This window comes from Lichenostomus cassidix, chromosome 3 (genome assembly GCF_008360975.1).
Source record: "Lichenostomus cassidix isolate B80296 chromosome 3, HeHo_3.0, whole genome shotgun sequence".
Classification (NCBI taxonomy): Eukaryota; Metazoa; Chordata; class Aves; order Passeriformes; family Meliphagidae; genus Lichenostomus; species Lichenostomus cassidix.
Window position 1 is genome coordinate 45025875 of NC_139483.1, and position 27985 is coordinate 45053859.

A 27985-nucleotide genomic window follows, 5' to 3' on the forward strand; every position below is an offset into this window, starting at 1 on the left:
TGTTCTGTCTATATTGTATGTATTAAGTACTTAAACATAAAACCCATTCAATGTTGATACAGAGATTTTTTTAAATTTTTTTTTACAGCTTCTTGCAGTAAAATTATTTCTGTATGCTTTGAAAATTGAATTTTTCTGTTTACATTTAGTAAAATGTGTTGACTACGTGAAGAAAACATATTTCTGTAATTTAAATTTCTGTCTGTCCTCGGATCTCCATAGCAATTGCAAAGAACACATAGGCTGCATTAGAGCACAGATTTATATGAACATTGCTTCCTTTGTGTTGAGAATGTTTATTTTTTTGACTCAGCATATATTTGGTGAAAACAACACCTTGATAGTATTAAAATGAATTTAAATCAAATTATTGACTCTTCTAGGTTAAAAGTACTTACTTATATAATTAAATAATTCTTACTATCCTATTCATTCCAAGACTACTTCATGCTCAGGTGGACAAAATTTCATAATTTCTCTTACCGTAATCTGCATTACTTAAGTTCATTAATGAATTTTTTAACGCATACACATATGTTGTTTGAATACGAAAGTATTTTTAGACAATAGTTAAAAACCACTATGCAAATTGAACTCCAACTGAATTGCAACTAACATTCTGAACAATGTATTTGAACTTGGGCAAGACAGCTAAATGCTATAAAAATTAGCAAATGAATGGGTGGATTAAGGGGGAAAAAGGGCCTCATTTCCTGTATTGTAATTTACAGATATTGTTCCTTTTAATTAGGTCAAAGCAGAAGGGAGGGCCTATTGTGGTTCAGAATATGCAGGAGAAGACTCTCTAAACATGACAAGATTATTTAAATGTTGAAATATCCACACACAAAAAAACCCAATCAAGTCTAACATTCAGAAGTCATGGATAACATTTCAGTATATAATGTAGCATGCAGAAATGTGTAGTTTTCTTGCATAATCCTTTATTTTTGGGTGTGCACAAAATCATCTTCAGCAGTCAGCAAGAAAGACTGTCTTCAGCTAATAAATTATTTTGAACATTTGACGGCTGAACTGTGACAGAGGGATATGTTGAATAAGCAGTTTTGTTAGCATTGCATTATAGATGGTGTAACCATGGAACAGAGGCAAACTAATTGGCAAACATAAAAATTATGTCTCTTATAAGTTTACCTCATAGCTTATTCTCTTCAATGTGTTGTGTTCTGTCTAATAAAGGGCTAGGAAACTTGGACTAATAATCAGATATTTATAAGATCTATGGATGTGGAGAATAAAATCTTTGAAATAATTTCCAACATTTTAATGCATTGTTTATTTTAGGATATATTGCCACATGAATTTAAAATAATACAGAAACTTCTGGCCAAATGTCACTTACAATGTCCTTTTAAAATGGCTTCCAGATGTTTAAAAGAAAAATCTTTTTAGCATGCTCAGAAAGCCTGGGAAATTTTAAATTTTGAATAAAGTCAATGTTCAATCAGAAATCTTGCATGTAAAAACCAGTAGCACTATCAATAATATTATTATTATGCTAAATGACACTAAAATGTTTTCTTAATACAGTATATTTTTTTTTGCAAATAACTTTGGCTTTGAATGAGTGGGTGGAAAAAAACAGGCTATGGTAACTTATTTAGGTACAAGCTGTATTCCCAGCTAGTTTATAATCAAACGTCAAATGAACTTTATTACTCAATTTGTCTTTTCTCTTTCAGTAGGTCTATTTCGTCTCTTTATTGATATCATGTTAATCTGAACTTTGGTATCTTTTTACATTTGACATTTTAGAGCTTTAGGAACTTAATACTTTTACAATGTAGATTTTACTGCAACCTGCATATGTAACTAATTTTTATAGTCTATTCCTGCCTAACTTCACAAAGCATTGTCGTTTTTCAAACCACTAACATTTTCTCCTGTGTTATATTTCATAACATATGCTCTCCTTTCATGTTCTGGTTGGATAACAAAAGAAAACACTTTGATCATGAAATCTGGCCCTATAAGAGGAATAAGTATCTTTTGGCTCTTTAAAAGCCTTACTTCTCTGAATTGCTGCTATGACACTGCATTTAAGTTTGGAGCAGTCCACCACTCTGGATCTGTATTAAACACAGTTTTATATGGAATAGTTATCAGGGGGGTTTTGTTACTATTCTTTTATTGAGAGCTTCTCCAAAGAAACATAACACAATTTCTCAAAGGCTATAATAATTTTATGATTCAAAAAATAAAGGCTTATTCCAGGAATTGAGAGACTAAACCCTATATTAACTTTGTGTGATGTCTTTGGAAGAAGTTGTTGTGTCTCTTGGTAATATCTTGGTTTTCCCTTCAGAACAATTGTATAGGAAATTGATGCAACAATAACAATTCATGCTTTTTGTTCCTACTTCACAGTGCAGCCAATACATATATATATGCATATATGTAATATATACGTATATTTTCTTGAATATTCTAACTAATCAGGTTCCAGATCGCTTGCAAATATTATGTAGAAATATTTTATATTAAAGACTTACTATCAGATACATTTCTTAAAAATTCTTTTTTAAAAGTATTTTTACTTCTAAAAGTTCAGATTTTCAATACATACTGTAATGCCTAAATACTTGTGTCCTGCGTGTAGCTACAAATTCTTATTGACCTGTCATCACCTTCGCAGGACGAACTCTGCTGGAAAAGCTCTTCAGCCAGCAGGAAAATGCACCACAAGAAGAAGCAGAAAAACTGTGTTCTCGCATTATTGCTCTGGGTCTTTTGCTTCCATTCACTGACTGCTTCAGAGAGCCATGTAATCAGAGTGCCCAGCAAAGCACGCCCACATTTGATGTAAGTACTGCAAAAGTTATCTCTTGTCTCTTTTGTCAAGCAGGACATAGTTTGCTAATAGTTTTTCCCTCCTGAGAGAATTCTATTTGTCCTTTTAATGAAAATTGCCCTTAGGAGAGTGGGGTGGCTATTTCTCTAAGCTCAGGTACGCACACTTTTGTAACCAAGTAAGGATAAGAACATTCTTGTACCACTTGATTTCTTAACTTTTTAACTCATATCTTAGACTTTGCAGTTTTCATTGTTCTTTGAATCAAAGCACTCTATACAACTACCAAGATTTCAATCAATAGCTGCTTCACCAAAAAATATAAATCAAAGGAAAAACAGAAAACAACATGTTGCAAAATTTTACAGAACCCAAACAGGATGTCTATGGTAGATTCCCTCCCCACCCCACCCCCGAAAATACTTTTGATACAAAATAGTGCAGAGGTCAGTGCACATTTGCTGGCATTCCAGCTAGAGTGTTGTCTGTGCCTTTGGACTATCTGGCAGCTGTTTGCATACTGTTACAACCCTGGGGTGTGGATGTAACCTAACATACTTTTCCTTTCTCTTGGATAATTAATTCAACATTAGGATGTCTTCATCTTGTAACCCATGGCACTTTGTGCTATTTTATGTGGCTAAAGATAACCAGGGATTTTCTCTTCACTAATTAGCTGCAAAATAGTATACAAATACTGACTAATCTCCTAGATACCATGCTGGTATAGTTATGATCATCCCTATTCTACACATTAAGATGAAGCTTGGTTAGAAACACTCCAAAAAGGATTGACATAGATATGAGAGAAGATCTTTCTTCTTAACTCTTTTAATCTTGCTCATCTTTCCTGAAGAATAGTTTAAGACAACTGGTGAAGGGAAAACTGAGAGAATTTTTTTTTCCCCCAATGAATTCTAATACAAGGTTTCCTAAATAACCCAGTTTATCCACAAAATCATCCCATGGTCCCTCTAACAATATTATGTTATACATTTTATGCTTTGGTTTTGGTGTTACTGTTTGGTGCTTTTAAGAAGCAACATTTGAAACATTTTTTAAGTGGTTTTGAAATAATTGAAAAAATCAGAGTAACTATAAAGCTGAGGTTACTCAGGCAACTTAAAATCACACAGCATTTGAAAGTGCTTGCGGTTAAATTTAAGAAAATACAAGTTTCTTATTTTTCAGGTTGTTTAAAAAATCTGGTAATGTTTTCTGTTCTCCTGCTGTTACCATGTATTCAGCTATCTCCTTTAGAGTATTGAATATTATATTCCTAAAAAATTTCTCTTTCATTATAAAGAAATTTTTTAATCAAATTCAAAGCTTGCAAAGAAACAGGAAACTTTTTTTTTCAATTGATATAGCATGCTTTGTCTGAATAACAGGTATTTTAGTTATCTTTTGTTTCACATATCCAACAGGAGGGATGTAGTACTGTAGTGCCACATCAGCTGTCTGTCAAGGTCAAGAGTTTAAGACGTTGCTGGATTAGCAGTGGTCTTAATTTGACTTGGTCTATCAGTAAGCCACAAATGTCACAGCTTCTGAGACTATTTTTCTGTATAAATCCTCTAAATAGATCACACTCCTGGTAAAACTGTCAGAAGTAGTGTGGAGCCTTGTTATGTAACCAACAATTCATCCTACTTCAAAGGCACATAATGCAGCTGTCTTGAGCACTAGGATCTCAGTAACTGAATGGAGCAGAGCTGAGAGCTGCTGATATTGAACTTTGGAATGTGTTTCTACTCCAGTCTTGACGACCACAGTACAGGAACATCTATCAGTTTATTCATTACATGTCCTCCAAAATGAAAATATTTAGAACTTGCAGTAAAAATTCTAATGGTCGAAAACTTGAAAATTGTGCATCTCCTAGCTGAGTTTGCTTCTTAGAGTAAATGAAGTATTTCACAGGAAATAAATGCTAATTGTTATGTAAGGGAATGAAACAATTTAAAATGAGCTTGAAAAAAATTATGACAACGCTGAATATTACTTTAGAAAGGACATGTAAGGTTGGTGTGTTATGTCCTCTCTTGCATCTCTCTCCATGTCTATACTTTGGGGTTTTTTTCTTATTCACATTTTTCTTGTTTGGGGTTTTTTAATTCATTAGACCAAGACTTTAATGTTGATCTAACAGTTTCTTTCAAAGACAGAGGAATCAGACTAGCCTTAAGTAATACCTAAATTTCACCCATCTACAATTAAGAGGTACATTTTTTTGATCTTACTCCAAAATTGGGAGCGTAGCCAGACCCATATTCTTCCTTCATCTTAGAGTTCATCAGACTCCCAGTTCAATTTTGGATTGCCTCCAGTTTGACTGATATCCTTTTCACTTAGCTGAAACTGCCATCAACAAAGCTCCTGTAGCCTTATCCTGGTCCCTGACACCTTCTTGCCCTTCCTCCCTTCTCTATCCAGCTATGGGGCTTACCTGTTCCTTAAAGTTACTTCTTTGGCTGTTTTGATTTTCATCTTGGTCTGGTGCTTGTAAACTCCCATAGGTCACTCTTTCAGAATTTTTTTTTTTGCAGAATTTCCAACACTTTTTCCACTGAAACCCTTCCTTGAATCCTGCCTTTTGTCCTTTTATGACTGATCCCTTGTGTTTCTAAACTTTAAAGTGCTATTTTTTTTTTTTTACATTGAATAAAATCTATTATTCCCTTCTTGCTTAAGTGTGGTCCCACAGACTTTATTTTTTGAAGATGTTAGGTTACAGTTTATGAAAACAATACAGTAAGTTTGTTCCCTCTGTGATCTATTGCTCATGGCTTGAGATGAATATAAACAGATTATTTAAAAGTCCTATTCTCTCACTCTGATCTCCTTTTCTGGATGGCTTCTAGGGAATTTAATTTGAGTAACACTGAAATCTCTTGAAATGTTTTCAATTGTACAGTCTGATTATATTCTCATTTTCTTTATTATTCATGCTTGCTGGTCACCTCTACTTCTCCCTGTCTTAGAAATGTTTATCCAAATCTTGTGTCTGTTTTCTCAGTAATGCAAGAGATCTGTTTTGCTTTTTTTCTCCCAAGACATTCCAGGCTTCAGTGTAGGTTGTTAAACAATGGCACATACCCTCTTTTTGATTTATTTTTGATTCCTATTTCTTTCTCTTCCCCTCTCTCTGACTGCAATTAAGCAGTGCATTAAAGTAGATAACTTTCTCAGCTCTTACTTTCTCAGGCTGGTATTATAATGGGTCCTAGAAGACAGTTAATTTAAATTCTTGGCACTTGCGTCTCTGGTGTAGGCTATGCTTTGTGGGTGTGATGCTTACTCCTTTTTTCATATATGGAGAAAGTGAAGGATCAACAAATGCCAAATGAGACCACAAATCTTCAGAGAACTAGCACCTGTCTTCCCATTTACCCTGAGGGTAGTGTCTAGTTTCCAGAGGCTTATATGTTACTCAGGTCTTTGGACAGATTTTAATGATGATTGGAGATGGCATGTTCAAGGAGTACCTCTGACCTCTTTGTCAAATTACCCCAAAGGACAGAAACTTTAGAACCTTTTGAGGAACTTATGAGAAAACTTGCATGTTCAGTCTTGGCCTGTTTTATCAATTATTTCTTTTGAAACAAATGATGGCTGTTGCCCAGAATAGAAGATTAGTCTGAAAAATAAAAGTTTAACAAAGCTTTAAAAGTAACAGAAATAGACAGGGTTGGGGTTTTAAAGATATTTGCTGTTGAGAAGTAGTGGAAGCTTTTGTTATAGCTCTTTCTACCTACTCTTACAATGTAAAGGGTATCTTAAAGAGTTAGTTAATGTTCAGTGGCAGGTTCTCTCTCTAGAAATATGTTGCCCTTACTGCTAGTTTCCCATTTCTTGGAGAGGCTGCTAATTATTGCTTCAAGTATGTCATGAGGACTTATTCATCAGGCTATCTTTAGTCTTTCCTGCTTCTGCTAGTATTTTATAAAAGAAAACCAGAGGGTTTAACTAAAAAATAAATAAAGTCAAGCAAGTGAATGAACAACTTATAGAAAGATAGATTAGCAAGAGCCTACACAAAGCATGTTCTCTGAAAAAATTGTTTGCCTTTTGAATAGCTATTGACTGCTTGCCTTTTAAAAATTTTCCTTTTTATCAGCAGTGACTTATTCAAGAGGGTTTCTAAAAATTCAAGTTAAAAATAATACCTTTTGCATGAATGATACACAAGAAATTAATGTTTTGTGAAAAACTCTTCCATTCACAAACCATAGCAAATAGAATCGTTAAGGTTGATAAAGACCTCCAAGATCATCAAGTCCAACCATTAAGCCAACACCACTGTGTTCACCATTAAAGCATATCCCCAAGTGACACATCTGCTTTCCTTTTGGATGCTTCCAGGTGTGGTGATTTCACCATTTCCCTGGGCAGCCTGTTTCAATGCCTGACTACCCTTTCAGAGAAGAAACTTTTCCGAGTACCTAATCTAAACTTCCCCTAGTGCAGCTTGGAGCCTTTCCCCCCTGTCTTGTCATTTGTTAGCAGTGAGATCTACTTACCTTCCAACACGTAGTGCAGCTATGGTCTTTTTTAGCATATTACCTCATTATTATATTATTGTATTAGAATAAAATAAACATGGAATTGACTTGGCTAAATGGTGCAGTTTTGGCAAGAATGTAAACAGGCAGGTTTTGCCTTCACCTGTTGGAGGACCACAGTTTTTAATAAGTAGAGATCTAATCTGCTTGGCTCCTCTCTTAATAATCACAGAAGTTATAACTATCTTGAGAGGGTCATCAGTAATGCCATTAAATTATACATGTTTGCATTAGAATTTACACTGTTCATACACCAATGAAAGAAGCTGGCATTTTCCTGTCAATGTGAGGCAACTTTCTTTAACCTCTAAGTGTTAAGAAATATTGACAGTTCTTGGTGTTTGTGTTTTATCTGGTAGTTGCAATTAGCACGCGCTGTGGATGCATAGTCCCTATTTATGACTTTTCATTTCAGATTTTCTGGTTCAGGTTGTATAGTCTTAAGCTATGGGCATTCTTTTCCTTCATAGCAAATTTCTACTCATTTTCTGACAAGCTTTTCAAGTAACTTTGTGTGTTGTTTCTGAGCATTAGGTTTAAAACACTTAAATTCTTAATGAAAACTTAAATTGTTTTGTGATAGGAGCTTTCTTTTATAATTTTGTAAGTGCTTTTGAGAAGAAAACCAAGCATACCTTAGTATCCATACTACATTCCTTGTTTGAGAAACTTAATCATTATTTCCTACTAAAGGGTCAAATAGCTACTTGTTTTCAAGTGGCAATAACCAGCACTATCTTCTTGTTTCTTCTGTTTCTGGTTTGATTTTGACTAGGCTATCTCTCTCCATCTTTTTTCAGTGCTTCTCTTTAGTGCTCTTACTGTGTTGAGTACGGATGTTACTGCATTCTTGATTCATCAAGAGTTTCAGCACATTCTATAATGGAAGGGCTCAGTAATGTCTTGTGGGTAGTATTTTTCCTTGGCTGTGTTGTGATATGATTTTATACAGTCATGTTTGACAGTTTGGGATAGGCACTGCCCCCTGTGCCATTTGTACTTGTGATGCCTGACTAGGCTGTCATCTGTGTCTGAAATAATGCTTCCCCAAGGAAGCAGAGCGACAGACAGCATGAATGGGAAATGCTACAAAAAATGGCTGTTTTCCTATTATCTCCTGGCCACCTGTGGTGATGCAAATGCTTTCTAAGGAAATAAAGACGCTGCTTTCTTTCTGCTGAGTAGTAGCAGATGGTGGGACTTTGCAAGTCGGAAGGAAGAGAAATTAGTGACATGAAGGCTTGACTTAATTTTAACTTATTTGCCTTGTTTATATCAGTCTGAAAATTAGTAGATAAACAGATTGCAAATAGGCTCCTTTCTCAGAAGACAGAGAGCAAAAATACCAGTGATTAGTTTCCGAATAACTTTCCCAAGTACTGAAATCAGCTAGGAGAACTTCAATTCTAAACTGCAGCACAGAGCTGGCAACACTGCATGTGGTATTTCTTCAAGCATGCTTTCAGTACTTGGGCATATAATGTGTGAGACTAACTGTAGTCCCATCGTAGGGAAATTGTCAGAGCAGTGCATTGGAGTCAATAGTGAGTAAGATTTTAAAAGTGAGCAAGTGAAAATTGTGGACTAGAGCAGAGAAAACAGATTGCTAATCTGCTGTCTTAATCTTTGTTTGTAGTGTAGGTTACCAGGGCAATTCCTTTTGGCTAAATCAAAGCCCCCAGGTCTCCTCTTCCATTGCCCAGTCACACTTCGTGACATTTTTTCTTTTGTGGTGAACAACTCTGAATATTCCTGAGTGTAGTAAAGTGGAAGGAGTTGGTTGATCACTGGGCTGAAGTATTGCTCTTATGCTGCCTTCCTGCTGCCATATTTTTTGTTTTAAAATTTTAATTGCATATTTATTTTACAGTTGTTATCTTAGGCCTTGCAGTCTTCTACTCCTTGTACTCCTTTTCTTTTTTTCTTTGTGGTGATGCTACTATATAGACTTTAAATTGAGATGTTTTAAATGTAGGATGTTGCTAGGCTTTCAGGTTTCTTTTTGCAATGAACATTGCTTACCTGCTTGTTATTCTAAAGAACTGCTTCAAGAGCCAAATACTGAATGTCAAGTTTACATCACCTGTTTAAGTTTTTTAGTGTCATTGTGTGTGACCAGCACAGGTCTTTCTCGTGAGAACATTTTGCTGTGCTTTATAAACAAAGATAAAGTTTGAATGTTTTTGCAAACAGGGTCTCAAGACTTGGGCAGTTCAGGCCTGGCCAATTAGGCCTAGGGGGAGGTTTTTGACTGACCAATCTGGGTGACCTGTGAGAAGTCTATATATATGGAAATCAAAATAATAAACTCTCTTTTTTCTTGCCTGAGAACCTGGGTTTCTACTTCTCTGCTAGCAGCTCAACAGCGACAATTGTGCATATGGTGATGGTGGTGGTCAGCCTGTCACCTCAAGAGATATTTATATTTTATGGCTTTTTTTAGGGCAGCTCTTTCTTCATAATTTCTCTCATAAAAAGATGTTTTTTCTTGCATGGAATTGTGAATAAATTGAGGGTTGAATTTGTATGTATTGCATATCTGTCTTTCAAAGAGAGGTTTTACAGTAGTAAAAATCACATTCTCAAATCACATAGAGGTGAAAGGAATTTTCTAAGGAAGCAGTTTGTTTTGGGTAATTCAGATTTTTCAGAATCCAAACTTACTGAAGAACAGTGTCAGTGTAAATGAAAACAACTCCTGATGAAGAAGCTTCTTGTCTTGGCTTACATTTTCTGAGGAGTCAATGAGAAAGAACCAACCATCAGGTCACATCAGGAACAGCTGATAACCTGGTGATCTTGGGATGTGGCCTTCTAAGTGGGTGTTCTAGCTGCATGTGTAGAGAGGCTAAGGTCTTTATCTCCTTTCTTAAAAGTTACCCACTGTTTGCTCTTCCACAGCGAAAGTTTACTATAAGCTCACCAGTTGAACCTATTCAGCCATACTAAATGTAGAAGTTACTGGGGAATAGGAAGACCAAGACAACAACTCTGGAACAGAATGAGAATAGATATGGAAATCTGAAATTTAGTTTCCTGGTTTCCTTTCTCCATGCGAGCTCTAACTGCAGGGCTAGTGCTTCTGTTTTCCTCTCGTATTTCCAGGGTATCGTCTTGAATCCTGAACAGTTTGATGGGATCAAATATGATTTTTCTCTTTGGTTGAGGAGGATGGAGTCATTTAATGGGAAATAAATGTTTCATGATTTTTGACACTTGAAGTGTTTTCAAATTCCTTGTTGAGGCACAAAAAAACCCCCTTGACTCAAGTAAAATGCTTATGTAAAAAATTTAGTTCATGAGGGTAAAGTGCTGCTTCAGCTATGCATTACAGTATTATGAAGGACTGGCTGTTTTTCAACCTTGGAAAGCATCTGTGCTCACTAGAACAGCCAAAGCTAGCACAAGGCAAGGGCCATGTTTAATCACTGCTCCGGTTCTGTCAGTGACAAGACAGAGCTTTGTTACTGAACCTCTCCTCAAAAAGTAAACCACTTTCCCCATTCTTAAAAGTATTGATTTCTTTATTTTAAAAGCTGCTTAAAATAAAGCAGTCTCCTGCTGATAAGAGCATTTTGAGGTAGTCTGGCTCTAGTTTCTCAAACTAAACCCTTGCTTCTCCAATTAACTCTTTGTATGCAGTGGAGAACGTGCAGTTGGCTTTGTTTCATTTTAGAGACTGTATACTCAGTGTACTAGAATGACTAAACCTCCTGAATGGAAAAATTAATTTCTTCTATGCATTTGAAACAGACTAAATGCCAAGCAATTCTATACGAATGTGGAACAAGCTTGTTGGAGCTCTTAGCCTGGAAAACACCTCTGTGACACGGAGGTTGATCCCTTCTTATCCCAAGTAACATAAAATGTGATACTTCTATGAGTGATTCATTTCTCTCGTTCCATCTTAAATGCGGTTATACTTTTTCCTCTCCCCATTCTTCAACCTCTTCCCACTGACAGAATGTAATCCAGACTGATGAGTGGACACCTTCTTGTAACTACTGCTCTGTGTTTACTCCTGGCCCATTTATACACACCTGTGAACATACTAATGCTTCTGTTCTCCCCTTTTCAGGATCACTTCAAACTTTTATGGTTCTAGTGAAAAATTTTTCAAGTTTACTATTTGAAAAAAAAAAAAATTCTGCAAAATAGAGCCCTATTGCATCACAGCTCAACACAGGGACCATCAGGCAAGTTGGTCAATGCACTCTCATGTAAGAAAGTTTAGTGGTACTGCTGATGTACTTCCTCCCTCTACTGCTGTACAGCTTTTTGCTGCTGTACTGCCTCACCTTTCCCATCTGACTGGGCTTTTTTTTTTTATTTCCTTGAGAGTTATCAAAATACTTCTGGTCAGATTTTTTCCCCCCTTGATTCTCACAATGCTAATTCATGCTTTTGCAGCCATTTGGGGCAGAAGTGTATACACCTATTGCTATTGCAGCTCTATGTCCTGTGCCTCTTTTAAGCATTTCTCACAATGGCTAGTTTTGTTCTTTGAACTGGAAGCAGGTAAAACAGCTGATTAAAAACTGAAACAATGTTGAGCAGAAGGTTGTATTACCTCTATACCCCTAAGAGCAATGCCGCATACATTCAAGGTTGCATATTATATTCCTGCAGTGAGGGATATACTAATCTGCAGTTCAGTCTGTGGCCCAGTGAACAAAACTGGTCTCGCTATGTGAAAGACGTGACCCCTTTTCTGAAAGCTCCAGCCCCACCAGAATGACTTCTGATGTTTACTGCAGGTCTGGCTCATGGCCCTAGTTTTGGGTTCACCAGCCATTTATCATTTGCTAGATGCCTTTCTTTGACTAGCTTCTAATGTTGGTTTCCTTCTTTAAAGACGAGCTGGAAAGAATCTCCAGTTCAAGCAGTGAAGGAACGTATCAAATTTTTAATTTATTATGTACTTGAAGTGTAACACTGCAGTACCAGAGAATGAAAAGTTGTAACAAAAAGCCATTCTTTGTGCATACTGAGAGCTGTCTGGGAAGAGAGTGAGTTAAACTACAGTCCTGACTCCTTGTGATTCTAAATGCTAGCATCTATAAGTGGTAAAATGTATATTGATTAGGTACCATCAGATCCTGCAGGCAGTTTGCCTCGCCCATGTGCAGATGCTCTGCACTTTTAAGAACCAGTGGAAAGTGCTGTGTAAGGATGTGTGGAAAGGAGAACTCTTCTTAGCATCACGTTTAGTGCACTGGAGTCAGAGAGCTTGAAGCTTCCAGTGTCTGCCCAGAAATGAGTCTGAATAAATAAGACTGGGATTATTCAGTACAAGGATATATATGTAAATTTTTCCCTTGAAAGAGATGCTTTTAAGACTAAATAGCGGAGTCTGAGGAAGATGAAGTGGAAATTCCAGACGTATCCGAAACTTGATCACGGTAAGCATATTCACTGACTGTATGTACAATGATATTTCGTAAAAATTGCCTCTGAAATGGAAAGATTAAAAGAGAAATAGTTGAATGTGGAAATCTATGTTTAAGGATGATTGTTTTGCAATTATTAATACTAAAAAAAAGTTTGGATTCTTTTTATTTGTGTTATTTTCTTTATTTTGCTTGAACAGTACTTCAGCATCATAGAATTGGCTGCATATATCTTCCCTCAAACTGTTTGAATAATCATGCACATTTATGGCATAATCAGATTTGGAAAAGTAGAAATGAGATGGGTTAGTATATTAACTGACAAGGAAGTAAAGACAAAACATAAAGAGGATTAGGTTTTTGGACCATAGATTCAGTGCATAGGAATTAGGACATTCAAATGATTCATATCTTTTGAAGGGCATGAAAGTAGAGACAGGGTTAATCTTTTCCCTTTTAAAGTGTAATTTATGGACTATCAACTTGCCATCCAGAGCTTCAGGCTACCTTTCTGTCACGAGGATTTTTCATATTTTTAATTATGTTTATAAACTTGCGTGTAATCTGAAAGTAGGTGTTGTTGAATACCTTGTTTATATGTTTTCATTGTAGTTCAAATCCCTTGGAGGCATTTTTGAAAGTCTACACTTACATCTGTAAATTTCCATTACTAGGGGCCTATTTCATTGTCCTCCTCTGTGTTGAATAGTGAATATAAAAAATCCCCCCCAAATGCAATAAAAACAAAAAAATACTGTCTTTATTACTCACAAACAAAGCTCCCATGCAATCGTTTATCAAGTTGTGTGATGTTTTAATTTATAACTGCTCATATTTTATATGCTGTAAATTATATCAGTGAGAACATAGGTACTTCATATTTCTTACCTTCATAATGTATACCATCTGTTCAAGAATTCTGAGAATTTTTTCAAAATACATCTTGATTCATGTAGACTAATCTTACTTTAAGAATCTGTTACTAAAATATTGTATTATACCTTTCAAGAACTGATGTGCTGAAATGTCATGTCCAGGAACAGTTTAACTGTTTGTCTTCCTCATTTATGCTATGTCAGTATTATCTACAGTCTGTTGTCTTTTGTTTTACTGCCCTATAACCCCACATGTAGTCCTATTCAAAGTCATCTGTGCTTAGCCAGTTAACCCTGTGTGGAGCATATTCTTCCCTGTGTTCTCTGGACTGCATAAGGTGGTAGAGTGCATAAGGGTAATAAAAATGGTTTGGTTTCTCTCAATGACTTTTTCCAATGTCTTCTTTTCCTCTGTGTTTTTGAGATTTAAATGGTGTGGAAACATGACAAATAGAAATATCCAGCACTTTTTCTTTACGCAGTACGTACAGGCAGGACTCTCCCTCTCCCTTTTATTCAAATAGTATTAGAAATTGGGCAGAAACTCAGAAATACATATCCTCTAAAACGCTGGAAATAGAAAGGGAAAGAGCTAAGTGACTCAAAGGACTGAAATAATCAAGCCTTTTCAGATGGTCAAAGAGAGTGGCATGGTAATGGGAAAAGGACAGGCTTTTCAGGGAACATACAGTTCAGGGCTATGTAAAGAACCTGATGTTATTTTTTATTAAGCTTTTTATCCATTTATTTTTACCTTATCTAAAGTCAATATACATGTCTGGATTTTTGCCATGTTTTTCACGCTGGGAAGGCCTAATGAGCTTCCTTTGACCCTAGCTGAGGCACCCTCTGTAAAAGAAAGCTTTTTACTTTATAACCAGCATTTGTCTGTTCCAAGTAAGTTGCTCCCAATAGAACATTATCACTCTTACCTGAATTTATTTTTAGGCAAATAGAAACTTAGTCACACAGAATAGTGATTATCCTCAAAAAAAGCATAACTTTCTTTCCTCCCCCCCGCAAATCTCTTCAAAGTTTATTATCTGTCAAGTTAAAAAAAACCAGTTTTATTCTAAAAATGAAATATGTATCAGTGTTTTACACAGGAAATAGCATGAATGAAGTCTAATGAACATCATCTTAATAAGAAGTTATTACTGTATTTTCATCCTGTGACTTTATTTTTTTTTCTAGTTTTGTACTACAATATTTGCTTCTTTCCAGATCATTTACTAGGTTACTCATGCAATTGCTGTAAATGATCTCTATAGAATTTATAGTATCCTAAATGTTTAATGACAAGGTGTGCATGCTGATGCATACTAGGAGTTACAGGAATAACTACTTGAATTTTGGTCATCTAAAATCTTGCTGTTAGCTTAAAGCATAAGTTTGCCCTAGTTTTTCATCAAAAAGTCTCTGTGTCCTACTTTTAATCATAGATTCAAACTCAAAGCTGTTGAGCAATAGGGATGTAATCTGATTTGAGCCCAGAGGACTGAGAATACCTTTAGCTGTTGGTTTGGGTTTTTTTCATTTTATTCCAAAAGAAAACTCACCTTTTTACTTTTTTTCCCTAAAAATATTAAAACGGAAACTATAAAAATAGGACTGCAAAGAGTGCATATATAAGTTTAATTTATGCTGAAATAATCCCATTCATTTTCCTTTCTTCTGCATTTGGTGTAAAAATATTATGTACAGTGTGCACTGAAGTATTTCCCTCTAAACCATAAAACTGGCCGAGTGTGATGAAATGCAGTCATGATGGACAGAATGTGTTATCTTTTTAAGAGGAGTGGCAAAGAGTTCTTTATGCTAAAAAAGTGCTGAACTGTATTCTAGCATGTTGTGTTGTAGAAAACTAAAAGCTTAATTTTCTGTTAATGAATATAATTATTTTAATATCAATTTATTTTATGTCTTTATCAGACTGATGTGCATAAAACCAAGTCTGCCTTGATATAGGGGAGATTGAGTTATTTGTACTAGAAACAAAAGCTTACATATTTCGACCTTGTCTTTCTATATGAACTTTTCAACTTTTTTTTTTTTTTAAATCACAGCAAGACCAGCTTTATACTTGGGCTGCAGTTAGCCAACCCACACATTCAACGGATTACATCGAAGGAAGCTTTCCAAGGAAAATTCCATCTGCATGGCCCCCACCCAAACCTCCAGATGAAGAACAGAGACTCAAAGTTTCAGAAGAAGGTACAGTTCTTGGACACAGACAAGATAAATGCATAGCTCAGGGGAAGCTGCTGTGTTTTTAGAATCCAAGATATAAACAGTATCTTAGCTACTAACAAACACCTGGTTCTGAGAATCTTGGATTAGCATCCAAAATCATGTTAGCCGGTATGAATATAATAAAAAATATTTACCAAAAATGCATTCTTTTTGTTAGCAACCAAGATATGTACCTGGCATCTGTTGAGTAATGGATTTTTCCAGGTGCTGTGATCTTTATTCTTTTCCAGTTTATATACCTCCAGAGCCATGAGATATGGGTTCTTTTCTCTTCTTAAAAATATGGAAAACTTTAGAAGCCCACTGGTGGTACACTGAAAGTTATTAGAGTGGTGTAAGGTATTCCTTTGTAGATTCAGCAGTCCCATGCTGACAGAGGGGTAGGAAAAGTGCATTTGAAAAAATAAATTGAGGTCTTGTTTACAAAGTCAATTTATCTTAAAATTTGTGAGGTTATGCTACCAGCCACATTTCTGCAATCTTCTTCATTCTTTTTAACAGCTTTGTTTAAACTGAGAATTAAAACAAAATCAAGCAAGAAAATAACCTCCCTTGTAGCTGACAAAGAAATTTGGAAAAGAATTTCAAACCTGTTTTCTGTTAGTAGTGTTGATGCACAAATACCACAGGTTCTTTTAGACTGCATTCATCCCCCTGCCCTCCATGGAGAGCCACTGGGTATTCTCAAATTTTCTATTCCTTTCCACTCCTCTTTTTTCATTGCTCAGATTTGAAGAGTTAAGTCATTATTTCAACAGATGTCTTTGCATTGCTTGTAGGCTTTGGGGGGAGTTAATTTCAGATTTTCTTCTCTGTGGGACTTCTCTGCCTCTTCCACTTGAACATAAGCGAAGTATTTATTGTATGGATACCTTTTCCCATGGCAGCAATTTACTGGTATCACTTATTTCAGTGTTCACAAGTAAAACAAGTGATGCCCACAAAGATGCAATACTGCTACATTATTCTGTTTATGCTGTGCCTTTTACCAAAAGAGTTCTGTTTGCAATCAAGGATTTCTGCATCCATCTCACTGGTGCAATTCAGGATGTGGAATGCTGCAGTTACTGGATTGTTGAGCTAGTCCAGTTTTTAACTAGTGGTCTACTGTTTCATCCTGTATTCCATGCAAGTGCTGCCATATGGGATGGTAGAATTCACTGTCATGTACTCAGAGAGTTGGAGAGTTGTGTTTCTCAACTTGGAGACTTGGATGTCTGATCACAGTACTTATGAACATACTCTGCACTGGAAAAACAGAAGGTTGAATTTATTATTAAATTGTTTTGAGGCTTTAGCCCAGCGGAGGCTGGTGCAAGTTAACATGAGTTTTGTGCTCTAAAATCTAGAGGAATGTTGATAACATAAAATATTTTGAAATGTAAAGATACTCTTAGAAGGGTGTTTCTACCGAAAGGACAATACTAATAATTTTTTAATGCAGTCATTTTATACATTTCCATCCTGTATTATTCTATTTATTATACCTACTTCATGGATGGAATGTGTACAGGATTTGTCTGTTCCTTATCTCAGCCATTGCTTCCTTAAAAAAAAAAGGAAAAATATTGAGAAATAGTCAGAAATAAAGTGGAAAATTGTATAGTGTGACTTTTTCTAAGTTTAATATAAGTAGTTATTAAAATTTATTTATTGAAATTTTGGTCTGATTTTTCAGTGTAGGGCATGGAGATTATAGGAAAAGTTATAATTCTTTTGAATACAACTCAGGAAGTTGAATAATTTAACTTTCTTTAATTGTTCACATGCTTGCTATTTGGAAGAAGCTGGAGGTGAGTGATGGGAAACTAGAGGCTAAATATCTTCCTCAAAATTTGTAATTAAGTTATTTTATATATTTACACCTTTGCAATGTGTAGGGGACAAACGTTTTTAAAAGGTTTAAATTATTGTGCACAGGGTAGCTTTATTTTGTGTTATATATGATTACTGCTGTATGGATTAAAGAGATATGTTAACATTAGAAACAATAGTCCATGAACAAAAACATACATTTTAGACAAAAGCTTTGGTTGGGAGAGGAATGGAGCGGGATATTTTTATAATTTTTGGTTTTATTATATACATTAACACTAGAACAATAGCAGGCTTTCAAATTTTAAGTAAGGCAAGATGAAATTCTGCAAGGTTTTAGGTAATCCTTCCTATATTATCAAAATAATTAATAATATGTTTAGTATGTATTTAATATATTTACTGTATGCTCTGTATCATTTGAAGCACTGCTGGATGTGAGAAAAGGGCTATTAGAGTGGTCAGGAGTTTCAGGGGTTATGGCAGGGGGTAGGTTTGGTCAGGTTGATTGTTGTTGTTTGGGGGCTTCTTAGGTTGATTATTTATTTTAAAATGGACATTTGGAAATACCTAATATGAATCTAGGTTCAAGTCAGCAAATGCTTATGCTGAAAACATTTTTCAGTTCTGGATTTGTTAAGGTTTTGGACAAAATGAACAACATCACCTGTAAGATCAGTGTGCTTGGCACTAATTTTCTCTCTGAATACCCAAAATCTGTTCCTGTGACTTCTTATGGCATTGCATCTACCATTCTCACATCTCAGCACATTGCCTGAATTTAAACTCAACAGGGTATTTGAAATTCAATTATTTTAATGCTTTGCTGATGACACTATTCTACTTAACATATAGGAAAAGGCAACTAAGCAGGCACTAGAGCCCAGTCATCCTGTGTCCCATGTGGCTGTTTAACCACTTGTGAAGACACTTCAAGATTACACAACCTCTACAAAATTAAACTGTCCCAGCCCACTAAATCTCACTATTGGTTTACAAACTGAAATCTAAAATACAACCAAACAAAAAAACCAAACACCCACACCCACACAAAAAAATTCATGATTGGTTTGGTTCAAAGGAAAGGTTTAATTTCTCATATAACACTTTTTTTTCTAACTTTTGGGGGGTGCTTTAAGTGTGGTGGTAATGTTTGGCTTTTTTTAATTTTCATTTTGCTTAACAAATAATATTAGTTTGCTGAGAATAAATTATATTTGCCACATTTCATCAAACTAACCTTAAAGTTAACTGCTCATATCACCCTGACTTCAACATATATTTAGAATTCTTTTTAGAACACAACATGTCTGAGGTAAAAATAAGCTAGAAAATTCTGTCAAATTGTTAAATATTGGCAAATAGATAGGAGCATTCTGTTCCTATTTTTTTAAGTATTTTTGGATATGGGAGTAGTTGTGCTAATTTGCATGATAGAAAACATTAAGTCATGTGGGTACATGTCTAATACTAGAAAATCAGCATAGAATAAACCTGCTGTGAGTAAAGATCAAATAGATATTAACATTTCTCTCAAAAATAGAGAAATCTAAATTATGAATTATTTCTTGTTAGGTGCAACTTACCCACATGCAGGAAAAGAAGTTGGGGATTGTTAATTTTCATGGAGTAGCCTTGCAACATAACTCATATTTGCAATGAAATTTCTTCCTTGTATGTCTCACTTCCCAGCAGCTGGGATTGTCAGAAAGCTTTGAGGAAGCCAAATGTCTAGGAATTATGAATCCAGAGGTTCTGGCTCACAGCTGCTTCACTCTTTCTGCAAATTTCCCTGTTGAATAGTGGTAGCTTTAAAAGAAGGATGTACCATGTGTATTCTCTGGGCAGGTGTAAGAGAAATACTTATTTTCTTATCATGTGTAAATAATTAGACTATGATCAGCAAAGAGGCATCATTAGCAGTAGCTCCTAAATTGATTAAAGCTCTGTGCACTGTGTAGCTGCTGTGGAGTTGTTCGCTTGTTTGTTTTCCTTTCTCTCATTATTTCATATTGGGCAAGGAAACAGAGGCACAGTGAGATTCTTTTAGGTCAGAAAATTAATCTGTGTTAAACTAAGAAATAGGATTAAGTTGTGGGATATCTTATATTTTGCTGCCCTTTTTTAGATCTGTATTGCTACCTCTGTCATTGCAGGGTTTTCAAATTTCTGTGGTAGTCAAGGAAATGGAAACACAGTTGGCAAGAATCATCAGTTTTGAGGACAGTTAATTTTAGAGATAATTTGGAAAGTTAAAAACATTGTTTTCTTTTTAACTTTACACTCCTTCCATGTATTTCTTAATGTGTGTTTCAAAAGATCAATGACTTTTTTTACATATAAAATTTTAAATCTATATTTTCTTTTCAAATTCAGAGTTGAAATCTACAGTCCTAGAGATAGAGAAGCAATGCACAGATGGTGTTCAGCAGGCACAGGTAAGATTCTAACAGGAATGTTTTATCATTTTTTAAAATGAGTGCAAAAAGCAATACTTCTTTTCAGACATTTTTAAAATATTTTTGTGTACTAAATTAAAAAATTCCAAAATGAGGGGTTTTTTGTACGCTCCATAGTGTATCTACATGTAAGGTTTTAAGATTCCTACCCACCTAAGGTGATTCTTACAAAATATTACCGTTTATTGAAAAGTAAATTAATCCTCTGATGTTGTTATTAATTAAGAGTTATAAAAGATCTGGTTATAATAGCTAATCTACAAAAGTTTGTGTAAGAAATAGTGGCAGGGATTTTTTTTCTGACTCTCTTCTCAACCTTACAGCAGTGGTAGTAAGTGAACAGCTTTAGAGGGCCATGCTGGACTTAAAAAGGAGATAATGTAATATTGTGTCAGTGGAGACAGTCTGGGTTGGACTTTTACCACATAAACACAGTCTACCTCATTTTTTAACATGTCACCATACATGTTCAATTGTTCATTAAAGGTAGTGCAGTTTGATGGGACTGAGGAACTTCAAATTTTGTTTCCTCAAAAGGCTAGCTCCCAGACTTATTTTACTAGTGAATAAGACTACTCTGTTGTTCTGGAAGTCGTTAGAAGGAAGGCAAAGTTCTGAAGTCTTGGTTTGAAACAAGCAGTGACCAAAAGCTCTTGGAATCTCTTTTTCCTCTGTTTCCCAGCTTGTTCCCCTTCTTGTTTCCCTCTCTGGGTTTGTTTTTTGTGCCATTCTGTTCTTCTGTTGTTTGGGTTTTTTTTGTTTTTGTGGTTTTGGTGAGGTTTGTTTTTTTGTTTGATTTTGTTTGGTTTTGGTGGGGTTTTTTTAGTGCGGTGGTTTTTGTTTCTTTTGGTTTGTTGGGGCTTTTGTTGTGAGGTTTAGGGGTGTTCTTGGGTTTTTTTGAAGGGCTTTTTGTGTTAGTGACAAGATGATTCAAGCATCACTGCATCAAGCAGCATATGTGAAAATGGTCAGTGATTTGCTTTTCAGGGAAAAATAATGAATGCCTAGTTAAACGTATACTACTTATCATTAGACATGCAAATTTAATTTGAGCTCAATCACATATTTTGTGAGCCAAGAGTGAGGAAAGAAGGTATATTAACTTTATAGCTTCTGTCTTGCCAAACAACTTTTAAAGAGTTGTTCTCGTCTGTTACCTAAATTCTTCTACCTTCATAATATGGAGCATTTTAAAACCACAGCAGACTAATTAAAATGATATCACAAAATTATTCTACATTCAAGTATTTTAAGTTTAATCTAGAATATAAATCTCTCATGCTATTTTATATTTCTGTCACCCACGTTTCACTAAAAATGGTTTCTAGTATTTATTGTGGAAAAGTACTTTTTCCCTATTCTTACAGAAAGTTATTGTATGTCAGGAGCATATTTAATCACTCTGTAGTATTTTAATTCATTGCAAGAAATTACCTGTATAAATGGTTTTCTTATTGGAAATACAATTAATGGAAATAAGTTTATGAATACTTAGGTATTTTACCTAGCAAAAAAAAAAGTATTATGAGAATGAAGTTTAACCAAAGAACTGTGTGATCACTTGAACAAATTGCATTTATTTCCGCTTAGGAGATTTTTTTTTCATTTTTAAAATTAGCCTATTATGTTGTCCAACTACTGAATTCCATTTGTTAGTGTTTAGGAGATCCCCATCCCTCTTGCTCAGTGGTGATCTCTTATGACATTAACATGAACTTCTTCTGTTCTATACTATTGTTTATCAATGCACTGCAGAACTAACAGGATCATCTTACTTGCAGAAAGTCATCTCAAGTTTTTTCTGTGTTATGTCATCATTCTGATTTATTTTGAAAATCGAAGTGGAAGTTTTTTAATTTGAGGAATTGTATGTGGGTAATATGTTGTCATTTGTTTAAATTATTTCTGTAGTGTCCCAAGCAGTTGAGCATATTCTCCCTATCCATCAGTGTCTAACTACATCAGTCTATAAAAACATCTAGAAAGTAGTATGGCCGTCATGTTTGTAGCCAAATCCTTTACTGCAATCAGATCATTCTTGGTGTTATTTGTCCATTTCTAAAGTGATTAAATGCTATGACATGTTTCTATTCGAGATCTAACCTCTTTTGTTATTTGTCTAGCTTGTCTGTAGTTTTCATTTCTGAAAAAAGCAAGCGTTGGCTGAAGTTAGCCTAGTAGGTGATTTCTTCTCTCAAAAAGGAAGAGAACTCTAGTCTAAAATTTGAAATTAATCAGCTAAGTCTGCTTACAGACCTCTTCCCTATTCTTTCTCTGGGAAAAGACATTTTGCACATGCTACTAAAGAAATTGAAGATTATTGGCCACAAAAGAATTGTAACATAATGTGCTCATAAATTATCTCATTTATGATAAACAGTTAACTAAAAGATTCAGAATAATTTGAAATTAAAATCACAAGTAATCCAGCTTCCAGTAATTCCATGCTTCCTTGTCATTTGAGAAGTTTTGGATTTTTAAAATATGTATATCTTCTCCATTTCCTTATCTTTACAGTGTAAGATATAATCTCCATGTTTTGCAGCATAATTTCTGAAAGTATTTTAAGAGCACTTTTTTGAGTCCAAAATACCTAATTTTTCAAAACTACAGCTGAAGAAAAAAAGAAAAAAGAGGACAAAGGGGTGTGCTTGCTTTTAGTACGGGAATTCTTAAGTGGTGGAAAAATAAGCAAAATTGGCAGCCATTTAAAGTCCTGGTTTTGAAATGCCAAGTAGCAACGGTGTCTGCTTAGTCTTCCCAGTGCGAACAGAGAAAGTTTTGTTAGACTTAACTCCTTTAGTGAAGGAAGAAGAGAAAACTTGAATGTCCTAATTTAGAAACTCCAGCTTCAAACCCGATCTTTAACAGCGGTACTTTGTGCAGGAGCCAGTTTCTGTTCTGTTTGTACTTCTAATCTTTTGTACTGTCCCAACAATTTTTCTTACAATTTTTCTTACAATTTTTCTCACCTTTCGGCTTGATTTTTGTTTACATGGTAGGTAAAAATAAGACTTTTAGCCAAAAGAAGAAGAAAAAAGAAGCATCCTTTAATTGCAAAATGAGTACATGAAAACTAGGCTTTGGTTAGTAGCAGGACATCAAAGCCAGAAACCTGAATTTATGTGAAAGGCACTTAAGGTGTCGTCTATACACATTATTATAAAATTATTCTAAATTTCTATTTTTGATCATTTGTGATGAGAGTTTATTTTGTGAACCACACAAATTTAAAGACAAAGCCCTTATTACATTTATTTAATTGTCAGCATCCAGATGTAATAAATACTTCTTCATGCCACTGATGATGCCCTGTAGTCCTATCTCGGGAGAGTAGGTTTTGCCAGACTGTTGCAATCTCTAGCAGTTTGGTTAGAAGATAGATTACACTGACTATTTAAACTATATTTATGTCACAAAAGCTTTTCATCAAAAAATTCTTATGCTCGTAATGTTTCCATCTCAGTTGTTCAGTTTGGTTTGGTTCACCACATTTTACCCAACAAATAAATCCTCAACCAAAATAATATGCCTTTTTGGAATGCCACGTACTTCCCCTGGTACTAAAAGCCAGACAAAATGTTGGAAGCTCTGAGGTGCTGAAGACAGATTTCTACTGCATGATCTATTGCTGCACTTTCCAGCAATATCATAGGGAAACAATGCTAATCTTAAAAACCTTAAATTACAAACCAGGTTTTGCTATGTTGAAGATACTTCCTGCTTTATAAAAACAGACTCAGGGAGTGTATCTTTGGAGTATTCCTAATCACCACATTTTAGTGGTAACCCCTCTCTCAGCAGGGACCTTTCTTCTTCTTCTAGTCTTTAACTATGGGTTATTATAACTCCTTAGGGTAATACCATTGGAAATGCTCCAATTTTGACACTTAGTAATACAAGAAAAAAGGTTGTGAAATCCTTTAAGATAAATACATAATCAGTCTATTTAGAAAGTATAAGACATTGGTGGGACTGGAATTTACTTTTCATTATTATAAAATGTCACTACTAGAATTTGTCTCAGAAATAGGCATGCTGCCCAAAACCCTCTCTTAAAAGAAATTTGAGGAATTACTCTTTATAGGTGAAGGTAAGATAAAGAAGGTAGATGAAAGATTAGTCTGAAATGGTGAAATGCATAAAAGAATTTTTTAAAAAAGAATTTTTAAACCTGCTTTAGACTGTTATGATACTTGGAGTCTAGTATAAAACCTGCTTTACTTTGGTATTACTTAGTTTTCATTAGCACATAGACCAGCTGTAGACAAGAGTAGTGGACAACTGGCTTCAACAGGAAATGGAGGAAAATTGGGAATTCTATAGGCTCACAAACTGCTCTGTGGCTGTGGCTCTTTTAACACTGCTTGATTTTGCATGCTCTTTCTTGAAAAAGAAAAGAAACTGGGAAGAAGTGTCACTCCCCTTCCATCCCTTTGCTATTTGATAGGTTATTTTTTGTAAGGAGGACGAGAAGGCTTGCAGAAGCAATGAATGGTTACTCTGAAACAATTCTTTTCCTGCAAAGATATGACTGCCAAAGTCTCAGATTTCAGCCGGGAAAAATAAGTTGCATTGTTGGGTAAAAAAAAACCAAGCCAACCAACAAAAATGTATGACATATTCAAAATTACCTACTATATACAGTTCTTTCATTGAGGAAATAAAGCCTTATGAAAGAAGCATTTTTGGAAGATTCCATATGAATCAAATAATAGTGAATAGAACAGTATATCTTCTTTTAAGAACTGTTTCAATGTAAACTTTCTGCAAAATCATGCCAGCATACCCAAATTTAAGAAAATAAAATTTTTAAAAATTCAGAGGTATGTATCTGGGGGTTTTTATCTTGCAAAATATAAACCCAGATTTGTAACATGTGATGTAGAGGAACTTATATTGTAATTGTAGGTCCAATGTTAGAATTGGGATATCTTAGCTTTAAGCAGATGAATATCAGGAAGCATATGTAGACAGATAGTGTTTTCTTGTTAACATTCAGAGTAAAAGATGCTTTATCAGAAACATACAGAAAGGAAACACAGTTTGTATGAAATGAGGTGATAGGAACCTGGCCAGGGTCATAGGAATTGCTGAAATGCAGAGCATTTTGCTCAGGCAGTAAAGGGGAATCTAACTTTGTGCAACTTCAGGACAAGTTAAGTGTAAATCAAATCTTTCATATTCATTTTCATGAAACAAAGTTTTTATGTAGGAGTTTCAAGTTTTATTGATGGAAATCTTAGATTCTTAATATTAGAAGTTGGTTTTCAGTTTAAATGTGCTGTCATTTTCAGGTTTATTTTTTTGTTTGTTTTCAGAAGGCCTAAAAATCACAAATAGAGTTGTTACATCCTAAAACTGTAGCAAGTAAATCAACTAAACTTTTTGAAATATGAAGTGAGATTCTCTGAGTTGAGACCTTCATACAGCTTAAACAGAGATTGTCTTTTCCAGCCTGTGCTTCTTCCTACATATCTAGTAGCCAAACCTTATAATTAAATACTATCATATGATAACGATGGGGTTTCTTTGGATGAGGAAGGATGAGACTGCAAATAGGAATATTAGAAATGGGGAAATAAGTATTTATTTAGAGATTCTGAAGGACATCCTAAAGAAGTCTGCCTCTTCAGCCACTAGATGGCAGTTAAGTGTTTTTGAATAGACTGCGAGGCGCTTGTAAGTCATTCCCGGGTGGTCCTACAGGCGCCCTACAGCGGGAATTTAATTATTTTTTCCCAGTCAAAGTAGTGGCTTTCTGCTAATTAATCAGTTAGCCATTAAAATGTACATACACTTACTCTGTTTAATCTAAAGAGATTTAGCCATTGGAGCATCTCTTAAAGCAGACCCTCCACCCTCCCAAGTCCCCAAAACATTAAATATTTAGAAAGCTCTGTTCTGTCACTGTTGTTTTGTTTGGTTGTTTTTTAAACCAGTGAAAGGAAAACATTTGGTTTGGTCTACCAGCCTTCTGAATGACTGTCTTTGAAGTGATAATTAAAAAATTGTACTGCTGAATTACCATCATTTAAATAAAGAAGTCAATCTTCCCTTGAAGATGAAATTTGGTTTTTCAACACAATCTTGAACCCATTTGCTATTTATTTCTGATGAGGGGGAAGTTAAAAAAAAAAAAGGTATAAAAGTGCATTGGACATAATTAATTGACATATATACATATAGAATATAAATCACAGACTTCATATTTAAATGAAAATAAAGAACTATAGTATGTCATGCCTGTGTGGTAGAAAAATGAAAGCAGTTAATTCCCAGAACAAACGTTAGTATTTTGTATTATATCCAGACTTCACAATACTTGGATTGACTTCTGTTGTTTTCCTTGAAGGCAGTGTTTGCCTCTTTAAAAGAAACAATACATTTTATTATTTTCAGTGGAGTAACAATAACACATTTTTGCACTCTTCCTCCTGGTCGTGGTGAGACTAAAATTTGTTTTTTCTAATCTGTGTTCTTCTTATTAATGTCAAGATGAAGTTTTACTTCTGCACTCATTTTACTTTCAAAGGCTCTTTTTACTGTTTTCCCACTGTTATTGGGACAGCCATGTATCATAGGTCTGGAACACATAGAAATCATAGCACAGTTCAGGGCTGAGTAGACATTAAGAGGTCAATGATGTACAAACCCTTTTCCACCAGCAACCTCCTCCAAGCCAGGTTAGCTTAGATATTTCGTAGTTTTTCTCAGGACTTTGCTCATCTCTGATCATTGGTATGAGGTAATTGTAATATTTACTTCCTGCTTTGCCTAGTCAGTGGTAAAATGGTAAGTCTTGCTCTGTTCCTGATGCATTGTTTTGATAACAGCTAAAGGAGATTAAAATGTGTGCACTAAAAACTCATATTTCCTGTGAGTTACTCCTAATTCATGTACTGTGTCCCTTCAGGCTTTGATTAAAGTTCTCAAGAAACTGTGGGTGAAGTTCTTGTGATTCATCTTGTTTCACAACTTCTTCATCATAGACTTTTATGAGAATATATATTAATATTAATAATTACAAGAGCAATAGTAATAATAACATACATTTTGCATCCTTTAATCATAATGCACATTGTCCCTTTTCCATTTTAACAATGCTTTATACTTCAACAAAAACAGACAAGGTTTTTTGTTATTTTAAGTACAAATTCTTGGAAATATAGCACCAACCTTAAGGTTTAGGCAATAATAGTGTCTGAAAAATGTGCTTGCAAATTCTATCCAGTGAAAATTAATTCAGTATTTACAGAATTCCCTTTCTTGTGTCTTTGATGGGGAGAAAAAAAGGAGAGTAAAACTGATAAAATAATTTATTTTAACAAGAATTACTTGGCAATACTTTAAATCCTTGGCTATAATGTAAGAGACATTAATTTCTTGAAAAAGGAGGACTGTGGGATAGGGCCTGGGTAGAAAGAATTCTCTCTTTTCTATCTGTGTATGTGTGATTCTGAGCATTAATGTTTCTTCTCTTGCCTTTTACAGTGAGTTTCTTATAAAATAATAGCAAAGTATTATAACTTCCCTGAGGGACCAGTGAATAGAAATGCATGATAGCTATATACTTATTGAAAATTCTGTTTAAACTGTTTGTTCTCTTCTCCTCTGACTCCTCACTGTTTTTACTCATGAAGTAGATAAATTGAGGAAGTGCTCATGCCATCTATGCATTCCTGGTTAGAGCAAATTATATGAGCTGTATTCATTAATTGTTAAAATGCAATCTTTTTCTTACATTCTCTAAATCAGAAATCCTGTTTCAGATGAAAATCTATACACTCCCTTTCTAACAAAATATGATTTATAC

General features: G+C 34.8%; 1 protein-coding gene across 5 annotated transcripts in view; it reads left to right on the forward strand.

The window, feature by feature from the left end:
• Positions 1-27985, forward strand: part of FMN2 (formin 2) — a 159790-nt gene that overhangs the window by 18618 nt on the left and 113187 nt on the right. For all 5 annotated transcript variants that reach the window (XM_085055553.1, XM_085055552.1, XM_085055556.1 and 2 more), the window contains exons 3-5: positions 2657-2823; positions 15709-15856; positions 20087-20148. In XM_085055553.1, the coding sequence (XP_084911679.1) occupies positions 2657-2823; positions 15709-15856; positions 20087-20148 (377 nt within the window). The remainder of the gene's footprint in view (positions 1-2656; positions 2824-15708; positions 15857-20086; positions 20149-27985) is intronic.